The sequence below is a fragment of the Bison bison genome, unplaced genomic scaffold (assembly GCF_000754665.1).
Source record: "Bison bison bison isolate TAMUID 2011002044 unplaced genomic scaffold, Bison_UMD1.0 scf7180017864143, whole genome shotgun sequence".
NCBI classification, from domain to species: Eukaryota; Metazoa; Chordata; class Mammalia; order Artiodactyla; family Bovidae; genus Bison; species Bison bison.
The window spans coordinates 4,566,608-4,583,874 of NW_011494715.1; the positions used below are offsets into that span (position 1 = coordinate 4,566,608).

Sequence of the window (17,267 nt, forward strand, 5' to 3'; positions counted from 1 at the left end):
TCTAACCAGTCCATTCTGAAGGAGATCAGCCCTGGGATTTCTTTGGAGGGAATGATGCTGAAGCTGAAACTCCAGTACTTTGGCCACCTCATGCCAAGAGTTGACTCATTGGAAAAGACTCTGATGCTGGGAGGGATTGGGGGCAGGAGGAGAAGGGGACGACAGAGGATGAGATGGCTGGATGGCATCACTGACTCAATGGACGTGAGTCTGAGTGAACTCCGGGAGTTGGTGATGGACGGGGAGGCCTGGCGTGTTGCGATTCATGGGGTCACAAAGAGTCGGACACGATTGAGCGACTGAACTGAACTGAACTGGTACATATATCTCCTACCTCTTGGACCTCCCACCCCTCCCCCGCATCCCACCCCTCTAGGTCATCACAGAGCGCTGAGCTGAGCTCCCTGTGCATTACACGGGTTCCCACTAGCTATCTGTTTTACACATAGTAGTGGCTATATCTCAGTCCTAATCTCCCTTGTCATCCCACCATAAAATGGTAGGTCAGGGTTCTGTTACTTTTTAACTGAAACCCAGTGAGGTGCTAGGAAAGTCACTCAGCTTTTTTTTTTTTCTTCAAATAGCACTCAGTCTCTGCAAATAGCACAAGGCCAGAGTGGCTGGGTTTTGTTTTGTCATCTGTTGCCTTTCTGATGTTTTCTGCATTAGAAAGAGTCATTTTAAGCAATGTAGTAGCTATAGTGACAGCCAGCCTACTCACTTGCATCCCCTGACATTTGTCCAGGGCTCCTTTTGTAATTCTCATTCCAACTCTTAAAATCATATGGAGGGTCTCAGTTTTACTTGACCAGTTTTGAAACATTTTGTGGGCCTGAACTTTAAATAGCCTTAAATGCATTTAAGTGCTTAAATGCATTTTATGTCTGGATTTCTGTAACCTAGATTAGATGGGGTTTCAAACAGAGAAGCTGACCTGAGGAAGCTGCTTTCCCTAAGTACATTCTGAACATTCTTGTCAGTGCTATTCCTAAAAGGAAGCCTGTAGGCTTCCCTGGAAGCTCAGTGGTAAAAATCCACCTGTCAGTGCAGGAGACACAGGTTCGATCCCTGGTCCAGGAAGATCTCACATGCCTGGGAGCAACTAAGCCCGTGCGCCACAACTACTGAGCCTGTGCTCTAGAGCCCGGGAGCTGTAACTAGGAGCCCGGGTGCCGCAGCTACCGAGGCTTGTGCGTCTAGGGCCCGTGCCCCACAGCAACAGAAGCCGCTGCAGTGAGGGGCCTGCACACCACAACTAGAGAAAGCCGTGCTCAGCGGTGAAGACCCAGCACAGCCGAAAATCAATATGTAAAAGTATTAAAGTAAATAAAAGGACGCCTATAATAGGGTATCAGTTTTAGATAGTCATCTAATTCTTATTCCAAAATTATTATAGTTTCAGATTGGACGTTGTTTACCTGCCTATCTTGTGATCCTAAGAAATTCTTTTTAAAAAATGTGTAACGTACTTTTAAAACAGTGACATTATTCATTTAGTTAAATCAGTCATCTAATTTTAGATTATCACCCCCCATGTTCATCCCAGCCCTTCCTCCTTGTTACCATGATAAGTACATTTTTATGGAGGCAAAAACTTGGCATTCATACTATTCTGTTTTTTAATGGGCCCCAGTTACTTGGGATTGGATCAGTCATGATGTATGACACATTATCATTGGTTACCATGTATCTTAGACTCCTTTTTAGAGATCCCAAGAAAAATCTAGGACTCTTAGGCTGATATCTTGGAGGCACCTTCTTAAAATTATTGGATAAAAGCAGCTGTCTTTGAGTTGAAGTTACAAGTGAACTTCAGAGCCCACTAATCATTGAGGCTCAGCCTGGATCTTATAGTTTAGCCAATACTGTGTAACAGGCCATGTATAAAGAGGCTCCAAGTATGGTCACAACTCCCTGCAGTATAGTCTCTCATTATTTTATCATTCTTCTTCTGAGTAACATTATTTTAATTTCTTCCTTTCTAGTTCCCTTGATCCAGACCCTTCCAATTCCTTTTTTTTCTTAACTCAGATGTTTCTCCTTGCCATCCAAGAGCATTGTTGAATGACAGGTGATTAAACAAATAAGACACAACTCTTTTCGAATGATAAAGTATATCATGAGTTTATATTCACATTGCTCATTCAAATTCAGGACCACAAGACTTAATGTTATTAATCTTTTGTTTTTATTTAGCCACAGTAAGAAATCTAGGAATTTCTCAATTCTAGAAATAAAAAGCATTTAAATGCCACATTATTCATTTGCTTATTTCCCATTGAATATATAGTAGTTACAGAATAACATCAATAACTTGATTATCAAAAAAAAAAGTAGGTTGAGGTGTTTTAAAAAAATTTTTTTTGGCCAATTCTTTTTGTCCCTTATGGTACATCTATTAGGTTATGCACAGTCAAATGACAGTGTTTCAAAGTCATTTGGAATTTTGTTCTGCAAAAGGATTCAACTGACTGGTTGCAAAATCCAGTTCATTTCATTTAATTTTTTTAGAATTTTATTTATTTATTTTTGGCCGTCTTGGTCTTCGTTGCTGTGTACAGACTCTCTCTAGTTGTGGAGAACGGAGGCTGCTCTCTAGTTGGGGCGCATAGACTTACTGCAGTGGCTTTGCTTATTGTGGCTCCCGGAGTCAAGGTCAGGCTCAGTAGTGCATGGGCTTAATTACTCCACGATATATGGGATCCTCCCGGACCAGGGATAGAACCTGTGTCTTCTGCATTGGCAGGCAGGTTCTTTACCACTGAGCCACCAGGGAAGCCTTCATTTTATTTTTAGAAATTGCATTCTTAAATTTTACTTTTGTTATATGTCCACTGATTCCTGATTATATTCTCCATTTTTATTCTCTTATGTTGTAGATTATTCACTTCTGTAATTTAAATTCTGCACAGAGTTTTTGCATGGAGCCTGATTCCAAGATCTTTCTTCTTTACCTCGTTACCCCATTGGTCAGGCTGTGCAGCTGTTACTGCTCGCACATAATCCCCAAGAGAAAACACTGGTTGTCTAAATGAAGACACATCTACTGTACAGTTGAAACTTAAACAACATTGTAAAGCAACTGTACTCCAAGAAAAATTAACTTAAAAGTCAAATAAGTGGAGGCACGGGTGCCTATAGAAACCATTCCGTCCGCAGCCTCTAGTTTACGGGCCTCCCGCCGCGTGCCCCCCATCGCGCCCCCCCACCGCCAGGCCCACAGGCAGGTCAGACTCCTGCTACGTGCCCGTGCCCGGAAGCCAGTAGCACAAAGCAGTTAGGGGCAGGGCTCCGAGCAAGGAAAAGTGGTAGTGCATTCCAACCAGAGGGGAAGTTCTTATAAAAACGTCTACCCCCGTTGCTGCAGTTTTAGCAGAGTGAGATGTAAAATATGGGTGTTTTAAACTTTTTTTTTTAAGACAGTTTTATTTGGACCGAACCATTTAGAGATATATTAAAAACCTCATTCTGCACCCCTTCCTACCTCCCTCCTTCCAGTCCCCAAGCTGCCCGCCACCCAGCCCCTGTGTAGGCTGGTTTATTGCCAGTCATGGTGCTCTCCGCTCTGGAAAGTAGCAGGAAGAGCTGATAAGGTGCCGAGGACAGAAATCTCTGGTCTTATCTCTCTCCAGCACACGGTGCCGAGAGTGCGTCCTTTTCCTGTCCTCGGACAAGAGACATAAACCGACCATCTCCTGGCAGCAAGGACTTCAAACAGGGCTCGGGGGCCTGCCTCTACTCTGTAAGGCCAGAAAGGAGAAAGTGGGTCATCACTTATTTGAAGGTTGTTTTAGTACCACTAAATGTGTGTGTCATCTTCCAGATCAACAAAGATAACTTCATAATAAGACACAAATGAAAAAAACAGGAGGAAAGAAAAAGCAGCGAGGGCTGAGGGAAAGAAAGGGCTACTGAACCAGCCAGAGCTGCAAGTCCCTGGGCGGTTTTGTTTGGTTAGACTTTTGCCAGGACGTAGGTTTGGCCTGAAAGGATTAGATTTGGCTTTTTGTTTGTTGACAGATCAAGCAAAAGGTTTAAGAGCTTTTGTGATAGTAAGAAATCGACACATTGATGGCTCAGTGTTGGAGGAGAGGAGTGAAATATTGATACATTTTTCCTTGGCTCCCTCTGGCTGGAAAGCAGAAATAACATTCTCTCCCGGATTGCCATCCTGTGCTGTAATGAAAATAGGATGAAGGGGTGCCTTCCTTTGGGTTAGAGCACAGCCAGTGGCTAGTGAGGTGGCGCTTTGCTTCTCTCGCTGTAGTCTGCAGGGACTGCTGGGGCCACTGGTGACGCAGGTCTCCGAGTTAACCATTTCTCCTCTGGGTCCTCTTTGGAGCCACACTAGGTAGGAGTCAGTCAACCTTGACTTCATCTCAGTCACTTAGACCCTCAGAGTCTGGTTTGCAGCTTAAGACTTTACACTGTGGAAGAGACCAGGTTTGGTACTCTGCTACCACTTTTGGAAGACGTTGGTCACAGGCCCGTACTCACAAACAGCAGGTTGTTGGAATTCCAAAGGTTAATAACACCTTAAGAATTGTACTTGTTAGGTAATGGTAAATGTCCAATTTTATTCTTGAAAGCTTCTTAGTCTCCTGTTCCTGAGTGCTGTGAAATTATCTAGGCTACAGTGAACATTAAAATTGTAATGGACCTTAGCAATGGCTGTTGCTTTTCAAACGGTATTCCATAGAGCCCTGGGTTTGTCCGGGGCCTGGCAAGGGGAGAGGAGGTATTTGAGCTCTGGTTCCCCGAGTGCCACCTCAACCACCGTTCCCCTCAGGTGTTACACACTAACCTTCTGTTTAACAATAACCCGGTGTACGAGACAGCAAAAGAGACACTGATGTTTAGAACAGTCTTATGGACTCTGTGGGAGAGGGAGAGGGTGGGAAGATTTGGGAGAATGACATTGAAACATGTAAAATACCATGTATGAAACGAGTTGCCAGTCCAGGTTCGATGCACGATACTGGATGCTTGGGGCTAGTGCACTGCGACGACCCAGAGGGATGGTGTGGGGAGGGAGGAGGGAGGAGGGTTCAGGATGGGGAACACATGTATACCTGTGGCGGATTCATTTTGATATTTGGCAAAACTAATACAATTATGTAAAGTTTAAAAATAAAAAAAATAAAAAAATAAAAGATTGTGCTTGGAAAAAGGCACACACTGCTGAAGCCGTGTTTGGAAAAGTCAGTGAGTACCCCTCCTGCCTTGTTTTGCAAACGATTTGCTTTGAGGTCCCAAAGGACAGATTTCTTGACACATTGCCATTTCCATTGTACCAAACTCAGCCCCTTTCTTTCTTTCCTTTGAATATTTCCTTTGAATACCAGTGCCGCTCAAAGTATGGCCAGCCTGTGACAGGGCAAGAAATTGAGAGTAAGCATTTAGAAACATTTATAATAGTGTGATATTAATTTTTAGAAATTTGAACTTGTGTTTTATATGTGTTTTTGAAATTTTGTCTTCCTAGTAATTTAAAATTTTCTTTTAAACCAAAATCTTGGTCTGCAACAGATAGGAGATTTTAAAAAAGAAAAACAAGTAAAAAATTGTCCTTCTCCTTAGGGAAGCGCTGTGCTGTAGGCATTGAGTTGAGCCAGTCAGGGGGCTACAAACAAGCGGCAGCTCTTGCTTTAGGAACTTTTTGGGTTCTGAGCAGATAGGGAAGCAGTATATTACTTGTTCTTTCTCTCTAATAATTTTTTGCTTATAAAACTATAGCTTATGTGAAACTAAGAGATTATATATTTACATTATATGTATGATAATGTATAAGAGAAGGATTATATATTTAATAGCAGTAATAATTTTATTTATTTTTTATGAACTCTCTGGAACGGTAATCTCAGTTTAATTGGTTAGAGGTTTTGTTGAATGGAGTTGTGTTGTAGTTAGTTTTCTTGTTTAGTTTCTGTCTATTCTAAAAAATAAATTCTCCTGATGTGTTATTTTAAAAAAAAATGTTGTGGTAAGAACACTTCCATGAGATCTCAGACCATCCCGCCCCCCTTTTTTTTTCAACTGTGTGTCTCCCGAAGGTGGGAGCTCCTTTCTGGGCCCCAGGCCTGGTCAAGTCAACAGCAGCCACTCTAGCTGCTCCATGCAGGGCTGGATGGCCGCATTTTGGTCCTCAGTCTCTCTCTTTTTTTTTTGTATAATTTACTTTTATTGCATGACTCAGTGACTTCAGAATTTTATCTAATTTACTCTTACTAACTTGTGCATGCGTGTTCAGTCGTGCCTGACTCTTAGCAGCCTTGTGGACTGTAGCCTTCCAGGCTCCTCTGTCCATGGGATTTCCCAGGCAAAAATATTGGAGTGGGTTGCCATTTCCTCCTCCAAGGGATCTTCCCGACCCAAGGATCAAACCCACATCTCCTGTGTCTCTTGCATTGGCAGAAAGATTCTTTACCACTGAGGCACCTTAAATATCCTTTAAACACAGAATTATTTTGCACTTCCAAATTTACTCCTCGAAGTATTTTAGAAATATTTTTATTTGCTATTTTAATTCCTGGTCAATTAAAAAGAGGTCTATAGTAGAGATTGTCATACTGAGTGAAGTAAATCGGAGAAAGACAAGTATGACATCACTTATATGTGGAATCTAAAGAAATGGTACACGTGAACTCATTTACAAAACAGAAGTTGAATCACAGATGTAGAAAACAAATTTGTGGTCATGGGGTGGAAGGGATAAATTGGGAGATTGGGAATGACATATACATACTACTATATTTAAAATAGATAATAATAACCTACGGTATAGCACAGGAAACTTTATTCAGTACTCTGTAATAACCTATATGGGAAGAAAATCTAAAAAACAGTGGATACACACACAGATAAAACTGACTTCACTGTACATCAGAAACTAACATAACATTGCAAATCAACTCCAATAAAAAATTTAAAAAGACGTCTATATAATAATTAACTTTATATAGTACACAAGAACATAGGGAGAGGACTTAATAATAACTTTGTTCACCTAAATTAATTTATCTTTCTCTTCTTAATAATGGTGACTCTTCCAAATAACTGTTCATATTCTATTCCTTGTTTCAAAATACTAGATTCTCTAACATCTTCAAAAGATGCTATGCTTTCTATAATAAGAGGCCTAAATTTGAGTTATTATGATTCTTAAGCAATTTTCAAGTCAGTGGAGTAAAGAAGGAAGAGACAGACCCTTTGTTAGCCGCTGCGTCTGCTTTTGGAGGTCCCAGCACTAGCCTGCAACCACTTATCAAAGCTATTTGTCCTGCCTCCAGAGAGCAGGGAACGGAACCAGTTGACCTAGAATTATTAAATACAGTCAACTTGGATTATTTTTAGGCTTCATTCAAAGCAGTTGGTACCTATGTCACATTGATCATTTCTAGCTTTGGAGGAGCCTCGTTTACCTTGTAACGGCCCGTGTGTTGTGAGCTGTTGCCACACGGATCGCTGCAACTTTCCAAGCCTTGAGACCTTTCAGGGAGGCTGGAAACCTGCTCCTTTCTTCTTTCCCCAGAGGCTGCATGACTCTTATCAGGAGCTCTGATGTCAGTTACTTGAGAGGAGTTGTTGTCATAGAGAACCATCCTTTTAAAATATGTTTATATTGGCTTTTCTTAATAAGTGGTCATTTGAGCAGCTGATGAGGCAAGTGGAAAAACAAAATGAACAGCTTTGTTAGCACTGACCTTCCTATGAAGAATTTGGCATTATTTGTATTTCTCTGCTGTTGTCCAGAGAAAAGCAAGGTATTTTGTCCCTTCCAGTTCCCATTATCTTCTCTGAGATGTCCAGTTCATTTGTGAGTCTGTAGGTGCCAGGCAGTGTTCCAGCGTTTTAACATTAGAGAGGTTACAGGGGGTTGTGAGTTCCCTTTAACATAGATCACTTCATAACCAAACTTCCTTGTCTGCCAGAAATCAAATGGCAAATAGCAGCCCTCTCCAACACTCACCAGGATAATTCAGTAAAGTAGCAAGAGACTGAGATTAGAACTTCATCAAAACCCAAAGCCCTCCTACTCGGTGTGTGGGTGTGTGTGTGTGTGTGTGTGTGTACTTCACATGCATCTAACATTTCCAAATAGCAGATTATATTTCACAATCAGTGTATTCATTCATTCAGCAGGTATTTACTTAGCTTAGTTACTTAGTTTACTTATATACTGGAGAAAAAACACATTTCCACATTTTTTTTTTTCTGATGAAATTCAAAACTTTAAGTTTGAAATTCACATAATTTTCACATGTCATGAGATAGTCTTCCTTTGATAATTTTCTCCCCGAACTATTTGTAATGTAAAAAGCATTCTTAGCTTATGAGGTGTGCAGAGATCTGCAGCGGTCGGATTTGGCCCTTGGGCTGTTCTCTGCTCGCCCTGTTCTAGACAGAGCCCTCCCGGAGACTTCCCTGGTGGTCCAGTGTTTAAGACTCTGCACTCCCAATGTGGGGGCGAGGGGCACTGGTTTGATCTCTGGTTGGGGAACTGAGGTCCGTATGTTGCACGCTGCGTGCTGTGGCAAAAAAAAAGAGAGAGAACTTGGGCCCTCCTGGAACCCCTGCACAGGCCCTGGATTCCTAGAACCTGTATGCATGAGCAGATACACATTACACACACACATAAAGTTAAGAGGTACTGCATAATTCTAGTCCCGTTGTGCTTTTTTGTTTTTAACCCCTCTTCAAATCAAACCTTCCCTCTGTTCAGTAGAGTCTGGTATTTGTTTTTAACTCTTAGGATACTTGCCCACCTGAAAGTGATTATGTCTTCCAGGCAGATTCCACAAGGCTGGTTATTTCCTGAGACTTTGTATGTTTAGCCTAACTCCAGATGTGAGTAAATGATAATCTTGAAAAAAAACAAAAAAACACGCAAGAGTTCACACTTGAGTAAACTTCTTGTGAGTGCAGAAATAGCTCTTTGTCAGTGAAACACTGTTTTCAATCATGTTGAAACCAAAAAGACACCATAGAAGGCAAGAGAAGAGGGGTCGACAGAGTCGCACCATCCGTGTTTTCTAACCAGCGTGTTGACCACTTCTGAGCTTAAAACCTTTGGAGACAAACCATCTTGATGACTGCCTGCCGTCAGCAGCTTCACCAGTTGTGTGATAGCTCAAGACAGCCTGCAGGCTGCACCTTAACACCCTGCTGTCAAGGTGGGGCTTCTAGTGGAGCTTGACCCGACTGTCTTCTCAGAACATCTCCTACCTCTGTCTCTGATGTACCCTAGAACTCTCTTGCTTTCCAGCCTCTTCTTTTGATGGCAAGAACAGTTAACTCATACAGGTTATTTTATTGCTTGTGTTCAGCTCACCACACATCATGCCTGTGACAGTTCCCCTACAGCACACCACCTCATTTTGCTGATTTATTCATGCCTAATCTTCTGGAAGGTGGTGTGATAACAAGTGGAATAACAGACCAGAGGAGACACAAATGGATCATTTGGCAGAGCTTTGCATCGCTTAGGACCACAGGGAGTAATCGGCTGATCACATTAAAAAGGCTCTGGGATGTGCCTGTAGTAGTGCCCCAAGAGGCAAGGTGGCATCTGATTAGAGGAGCATGGTTTCATCCTGTAGGAAGAACAGCCACCTCAAAATGCCAGCTCTGTCTTTCCTTCCCACTCTTCCATGCACCTTCTAGTCATTAGCCCTGCCTGGCTTGCGGGGGAATCTGAGCCCACAAACACAGAGCTGGTGCAGTGGGGGTGGTGGGAGTGCTTCCCAGCCTTGATCTGCCTGGGGTTGGTGTCTGTTGTGCTTTCCTGGAACCCTCACCACGTGTTTGCTCTTGAGAGGCTGTGCTACAAATGAAAGAGGAATGGTTCCTGCCTTCAGGGAACTTAAAGTTTCCATGGGAAGATGCTTAGAAAACAGACTTTTTAAGACCGGAAGGTAAAAGTAACGAATTGCTAGTCACAGGTAGTAAAGAAGAGAGGTTGTTCCCCAAAGGACCAGCTTCTGGGGGGAGGTGCTTTTGTACTTGATCTTTAAGGAAGTGATGGCCACGGCTGCATATCGAGGGTCTGAAGACCATTGCAGCGAACATAGTGGATGACCCCAGCAGCGTCCTCTGCTCCCTCTGTCAGCAAAGCGTTTCATGCCCCCACAGTCAGGCACCGCCCTCACCTCAGCTCTGCCCTCCTCTTGATGGGACGTGAAATCGATTCTGACTTGAATTCATCACTGTCCTAAGTGGATGGGTACAATTTCTACCTCCCATGATGACATCAAGACATAATTGTGTTTGTTAGAACTGTCCCGCTGGAAAGCTTAGAAAATATGCCAAGTGTTCTTTCGAACTCCTCACTTGCCAAGCTCTCTTAACTCTTCCCAGACTGATCCAGCGCAAGCTGACGACAGGCCAGGGTGGAAGTGAGCTTCTGTTTATCACAAGCCACAGCACTCAGAGCTAATGCCCCCACTGCGGAGTCTATCACCCTGGAGCTCTGGTGTCTGCTTTTCCTTTCAGTGAGAAAAGCTCACTGAAGGATTACTATCACACCCTGATCTCTGTATCTTGGCATGGAAATCAAAAGGCTTCAGTCATCTTGTAACTTAAGATCAGCAGTGACACATGAGAAAGGCTAGGTTGCTAAGTTTTGCCTTTAAACTTCATCCTGCACTGTAAGCTTATCACAAGTGGTAAGATTTTAGGTTTAAGGTGCATCTGCCATAACATCTTTCTAAATTCTCCATCCAGACTGCTATGTTTCCCTGCCTCAAACGTTACTAACAGCAGTCTTCTGAGAATAATAAAGAGAAGCCTCTTTATTTGGTCCTTTTACTATTATTCCATCTGATTAGATATGTTTGAGTGACACAGAGGACAAGGAACCCAGGAGAGCTTTGAGTACGTGGCTCATTGAGCTGCCCAGCCTCTAGAGAGAGTACCTAACAAAAGCAAAGAACAACCTCTTTTGAGAAAAGGTGACGGGCATCTTTCAGGCACCTGAGATGATTGTGGTATGTGTGTGTGCTCAGTCGCCCAGTTGTGTCTGACTCTTGGTGACCCCATGGACTGTAGCCCGCCAGTCTCCTCTGTCCATGGGATTTCACACTCCCAGTGCAGGGGGCCCAGGTTTGATCCCTGGTCAGGGAACTAGATCCCACATGCTGTAACTAACACTTTGCATGCCTCTATTAAGACTGTGCATGCTAAGTTGCTTCAGTCGTGTCCAACTCTGTGCAATTCTATGAACTGCAGCCTGCCAGGCTCCTCAGTCCATGGGATTCTCCAGGCAAGAATCCTGGAGTGGGTTGCCATGCCCTCTTCCAGGGGATCTTCCTGACCCAGGGATTAAACCCACATGTCTTATGTCTACCTACGTTGGCAGGTGGGTTCTTTACCACTAGCGCCACCTGGGAAGCCTACAACTAAGACAAGATGCAGCCAAATAAATAATAATAATTTGAAAAAAAACAACCTTAAGTACAAAATAGGATTGTTATTTTTAAAGTTACAGCTTCTTGCCACCTTTTTTAGAAACATTGGAATGATTTCCAGAGAGTAAACTTAAAATAGATTCATATTCCAGTTAATAGTCAACCCCAGTTTCTTGCTTTTATTGATTTTAGCTTCTAATATATAGTGTCAATTCTTTTAAATGTATTCTTACAAATTATTCAGTGCAAATAGTATTTGGCCCCTTCTGCTCTCCTAAGTGGTATTACTAGGTCTGCTCTCTGGCAGATGGTTGGTATAAAATATTTTTATACAGGTGGTTAGTATAAAATATTTTTCTGTGTATAGACTTATAAGTGCATTGCTAGCACTTCTGCATCTTGATTTGGCAGTCGGGGTGCTAGTCCTCCCTGAGCCGAGCTCGTCCTGCTACTTGCTTGTCCTGCCTCACTCTCCTCCTCTGCTCTCGGTGTCACAGAGGAATGGCTGCCCCAAATATCATTTCAGAGTTCAGTAACTTTTAGACTTTCAAGTTGAATCTAATCTACTTATTTGACTTGCTTAGTAACTGAGACCCAGAGAAGTTATGGGATTTATCTAAGGTTCTCCATTAGTTAATAGCAGGAATTGGAATTTTAAAAGAAGAGGTTTCCTAAATCCCTGAGGTTAAGTCAAATATTTGGTAAAATCATTAGTTAGCCAGACCTCCCTTGCTAGTATTTTGTATGGAACAGGAAGTTTTCCAGTTATTTGTAAACTTACTTTCCTCGTTTTTAGAACACTGCTAGCAAATTGGGATTCTCAAGGTTTATGAAGTAGTGTAAGTCACATGTGGTATTACAGAATTTACTTTTTGAGGTTGTATTATGTGTTTAGTGGAAACCTGGGAAGAAGCGAGTGGATTCTATTTCAGTACTAAAAAGTATCTAGTGCGTTTCTCAGTACTTACTTACTTTGAAGAAGCGACCAGATATGAAAAGTATGTTTTCTTGAAGAAGTATACATTTTTCACATTTGTGGCTGAGACTATAGAAACAAGAATTGTAATCACTGCAGTAAAATTGGGTGTCGGATTTGTAAAAGCATAAAATATGAGACCAGGGCCTTCCTTGCTTCTACAGCATTCAGATTTGCAACCTGTCCCTCCTTTGTTTCCATGGTTTTTAAATCACATACACTCTTGGAGTGTGGGAGGCTGCCCCTGGCATTCCCCAGCTCTCCCCGAAAGTCATTGTCTTGCCCATACTCTCCTTGGGATCAATAGCATTTGGGTGCTGGCACCTCTCTGGCTTGTCTCTATGCCCTGCTGAGCTTGTTGTGCAGTGGCCCGTGATTATCAAAATTCTTATCACCATAGGAGTTGATTATGAGCAGAGTTATTTTCTGGGACTAGAAAGGCCCGCTGAATTCAACAAGTGACTCAAAAACGATCTTGTATTTTCTAGTAACTAAAAGTGTGATTAATACCAGTAATTAGTTCCTGTGATTTAACTGTTAAAAGCAGGAATTCAGAAGCTAATAAATGGGTGAACAAGGTAAGGAGCCATAGGATATGACTTGCATTTGAGAGTCTAAGACACAGAGACGCTCCAGAGGAGTTGGCCCACATAAGATAAACCCCTTTAATACTGTGAAGCTAAATGAGCCCTGTTTTATATAAACAGGCCGCCTTCATACAGACTTGCTGTGTGTGGCTGTGTGCCCTTACTTCATGGAAGGCATGACCTTTCTTGTCCATGAGACTGGGATTGGCTGGGATCAAGAGAGTCTTAAGATTTTTCATCCTGTTCTGCAAAACTTCAGGTCTTTTTCAATATTTGAGGAACCAAAAGACAAAGTGACCTTGTTTTTGGCTTCTGTGCAGCTATTTTAAAATTTTCCTCAAAATTACTTCATGGGCTTCCAGGCAAAATCGAATACTGATAGATAACATTTAAAAAGGTCAGTTGGTTTATTCCACCTTGGTTAAACGGTGTTCTACATTTTCCCTTTTGAAGTTTAAAAAACTGACTACATGATTTTGTGGTTTTAGCCCTTCATAAAATTAGGTTTGTGTTGATCGGAGAAGTTTGATGTTGTTGGTAAGGTATCTTTGGTGACAGCTATCCGGGCCAATGGCCATTCAAAGCCCCATTGCCCACTGAAATAATACTGAGTCAGTCAAAGCTTCAGGCTGGAGGCCTCTGGGCTGGGTCTGGAGTGCTGCTGTAACAAGAAAATATGTAGTTCAGTTATATGTGTTGGTTGTAATAAAGTTAGCTGCGTGAGCAGAGTTTTGCCCACCAAGTTCAGAATAATTTGTGGACTCCAATTGGAAATGGATTTATTTAGAAAACTGTTTTCCAGCCTGGAAAGGGTCGGACAACCAATCTCTTCCTGTGCGAATAAGTGAATATGAAGGAAGAACCTAAGTTTAGCTTAGTTGCTTAATGGCTTGATTACTTTAAAAGACTGTGGGCAAAAGTATTCCAGACACTGACTTTACTTAAAACACAGTCCTTATATTCTTCCACTCGAAGGTGCTTCCTTTTCTACACACACTTTTTCACCTCCTTACTGCCAGCCAGCCACAACCTATATGGTGTGATACCAGCATTTCATTTTTTCTCCCAACCTATTAAGTTAAGGTTGTTTTTTTTTTTTTTTTCCTTTTCTCAAGCTTTACAACCGGGAGTATATTTATTTAAAATTAAAATGTAAACCGCAGTTAATCCCCGTGGTTACGAGTGAGTAATTCCTCCATTTAGAAGCAGGACGAACACAGCCAGGAGTGTCTAGGTCATGGCAGAGTTGAGGGGTGGGAGGGGACGTCTCCCGTCTCCCAGCCCTGGCGCCTCCTCCCCCAAGCGGCTGCCAGAGGGCCATGCTTTGCCTTTGGAGGGAAAAGAAGGTGCCCTGGACACACCAAGGTCCAGGTTGGCACGTCTGGGGTTTACATATACACGGTTTCTAAGCTTGTGGGTCAGGGCACAAAAGCCTGTGAATCCACAGCAAGCCGAAGGAGGTGTCTTGATGACACCACAAAGCTCCAGGCTTTCAGGGTCTTTGTTTCTGAGCCTCTAGGACTTTTGTTGCCAATTTTCATGTTGTTGCGCAGGAGCTGTTCATTCAGAATTCTGTCCGGGTAACTTGCCGTCTACCTTGTGAAGTTAGCATCTTCCGGTCCAGCCTCCCACCCTGTAGAGTCCTCAGCCGGTGCATCTGGCCACCTTGTTCCGTGTTGTGCAGCTCAGCTCTGGCCAGCAAGGAGGAGGAAACAAGAGGAGACCTGGTCCCCTAGCTAGGTCTCCGGGCTGACAAGCGTGTGGGTCTCCGGGCAGAGGCTTCCTAGATGTGGTGAAGCATAATTAGCTGATAAATAACCGTTTTTCACTCTTCCCCACCCCAGGACCACCCCAGCCTGTCTGCCACGGAGGAGACTGACACCTCCACCACGACCACCAGTGCCTTCACCATCCACGAGTACTTTGCCAGGCGCATGGCGGAGCGGAAGAGCAAAGCTCAAGGCGTGGCTGCAGGGCCGGAGGCTTCAGAGACCCCAGTGGAAAGGAAAAGGGGGAAGAAAAGAAAGAAAGAGGCAAAAGATAAAAATGTGGAAAACCACATCCAACCTAAGGCCAAGAAGAAGAGAAACCAAGTGGAATGTGAGCTGGGGGACCCTCGCTGGGATGAGAATCCTGGGGCTCCTGCTGAGGCTGGAGAGGGTCACGTGGGTCCACTCGACAACCAGGACTCCCCGCCAAAGCCCAAAAAAAGGAAAGAAAAGGAAAAGGGAGCAAAGCAAGTTGAGGCAGCAGTGGATAGTACGCTAGATGAAACACCAGTGAAAAAGAAGAAAGGTTCCAAATGAGTTCTCTGGAGCAGCGCCTCCCAGCTCCTCTGCTGTCAGGGCGCTGCCAGGACAGACTCCCCTGGCTGGGCGTCAGGCGGGTTCACCCAGGGAGCCGTGTGCGCACCGCCTCCGACATGCCTGGCCCCTGTCGCGTCTCGCCCACACCACGTTTTCCCAAATCCTATTCCCAGAACTTTTCAATGTTCCAAATCATGGCTGTCACACACAAATAAATTCCTTACTGGACTCTGAGTCCTTTGGCACATTTATTCACCTTCATGTGAGCACAGCATTATATGTACACGCACATGTGTGTCTCTCACCGTCTGTATTTGCTCTTGGTTTCCTTCAGTAACAATGAACTGTGCTCACTTCTGAAGGACTTAGTCTAATTAAAGGATTAAAAGGCATTCAGAGAGTTCTTTTTGTTCTATAGCCAGCCCGCGCATTTTTGCCAAGTCGGTTTTATATGATTACATTCTCAAATCAGAGAGTTGTTTTGGTCTGGTTTGGTGGTGATGGGGAAATTGCTTTAATGCTCTCTCTTCCACTGAGCAGTGACAGCCGTGTATTTTGAGGTCTTCTTCCCCAAGACTACAGATTGGAAGCAGTGAGGTGACAGTGGACACAGTTTAACTTCCCAGCTCTCACAGGAGGCCTCTCGCGGTTCCTCAGCGGGAGTCGGTGGTCAGATACGCATCCCTGAGGACAGATCCCCTGGAGAGGGCTCTTCTTCACTGCTGACCATCAAGAGATCCTCAGTACGCTAAACAAAACAAAACAAAAGAATGAGACTCTTAAGTTTATGAAGTTAATTTCATCACGATTGAGACTGCCATAATATTAATAAAATAAATGAATATTACATAAAGTGTAAAAGATACCTTCAGCCTTGCTCACACCAACTGGTGTCACCTCCTGTGTTTATATGCGCCCCGACACACCCTGGCGTGTCTGCCTGTGTGATGGTTCAACTCTCTACACGCGGGTTTCCCCAGAAAACTGCAGACACCGTCACACCCTCTTTGGGACACAGAATGAAAAAGGAAAGTGCAGCTGGTTTTGCGGTCCAGCGTGTGGTTGCCTCTCTCCCGCTCTCTTTGTTCTCTTGACCTCTGCTTTCTTCTCTTCTGCGACCTTTCACCCTTGCACTCCCTCACCCCTGCTCCCCTCTTATTTTCAGTTCCCGGTTTTCCTCTCAGCCCTTGCTGGCTGCCTGCTCCCCATCCCGCAGACCTGTCTGGAGCCGCGGGGCTGTGGCACGCGGGCTGGCAGTGTGCTGCCTTCCACCTGGCTTGTAGCTATTCTCCTGGATAAGAGGAATGAAAACTCAACCACCACCTGATGAGCTCGTGCCCTTGACCTGAACCCCTGGGGTCACACATTATATATGAAGAAGCATGGCCTTGAGATTCTTAAAACAGAGAAAGTGCATGAAGTACGTTTGATTTTAGTCTCCTAAGACTCTGAATGATGCTAACTGCTTAGAAGTATACAGACACATACCACAGGGAAAATTCTTATGAAGTCTAGCTTCTGAGTTTATTGTGGCCCTCAGCGTTCAGAATTCCAAGCAAGGTCCAGTATAATAAAGCACCAAAGATTTTTAAAGTCACTTTTCTTCCCAGAAGGCACATGCCCAAGATATCTCTGCTTGTCCTGTCCTGTAATGAAACGAGTTTCAGAAGGGAGTGGCCATGTAGAAAACCTAAAGATAATTATCTTTATATGTATATAGACTGGGGTGGGTTTGTTTCTTTTTTTGCCTTTTATTTACTTTGACTTCCTTTACCAATAAAAGTGAAGAGTCAGAAGAATATGCTGAATTGTGTGCAGGGGGAGGAAGTGAATGGGCATTTAGGGAGCAGGGAGCTGCACACCAGTCATCTGGGGTTCAGGGGCTGGTGGGAAGAACAGAGGAGGGAGGGGCTGCAGGGAGCTCTCTGAGTTGGAAACCCAAGGCAGTGACATCGCAAGACTAGTTAAGTGTGACTCTCACAGAGAGCACCTG

The 17,267-nt window shown here is 43.6% G+C and overlaps 1 protein-coding gene across 1 annotated transcript in view; it reads left to right on the forward strand.

Annotated features, from left to right (window-relative positions):
- PINX1 (PIN2/TERF1 interacting, telomerase inhibitor 1) overlaps positions 1-15,508 on the forward strand; it is a 65,965-nt gene extending 50,457 nt beyond the window's left edge. The window contains exon 7 of the mRNA XM_010840279.1: positions 14,813-15,508. Coding sequence (XP_010838581.1) covers positions 14,813-15,274 — 462 coding nt within the window. The 3' untranslated portion in view covers positions 15,275-15,508. The remainder of the gene's footprint in view (positions 1-14,812) is intronic.
- The last annotated feature ends 1,759 nt before the right edge of the window (positions 15,509-17,267 follow it).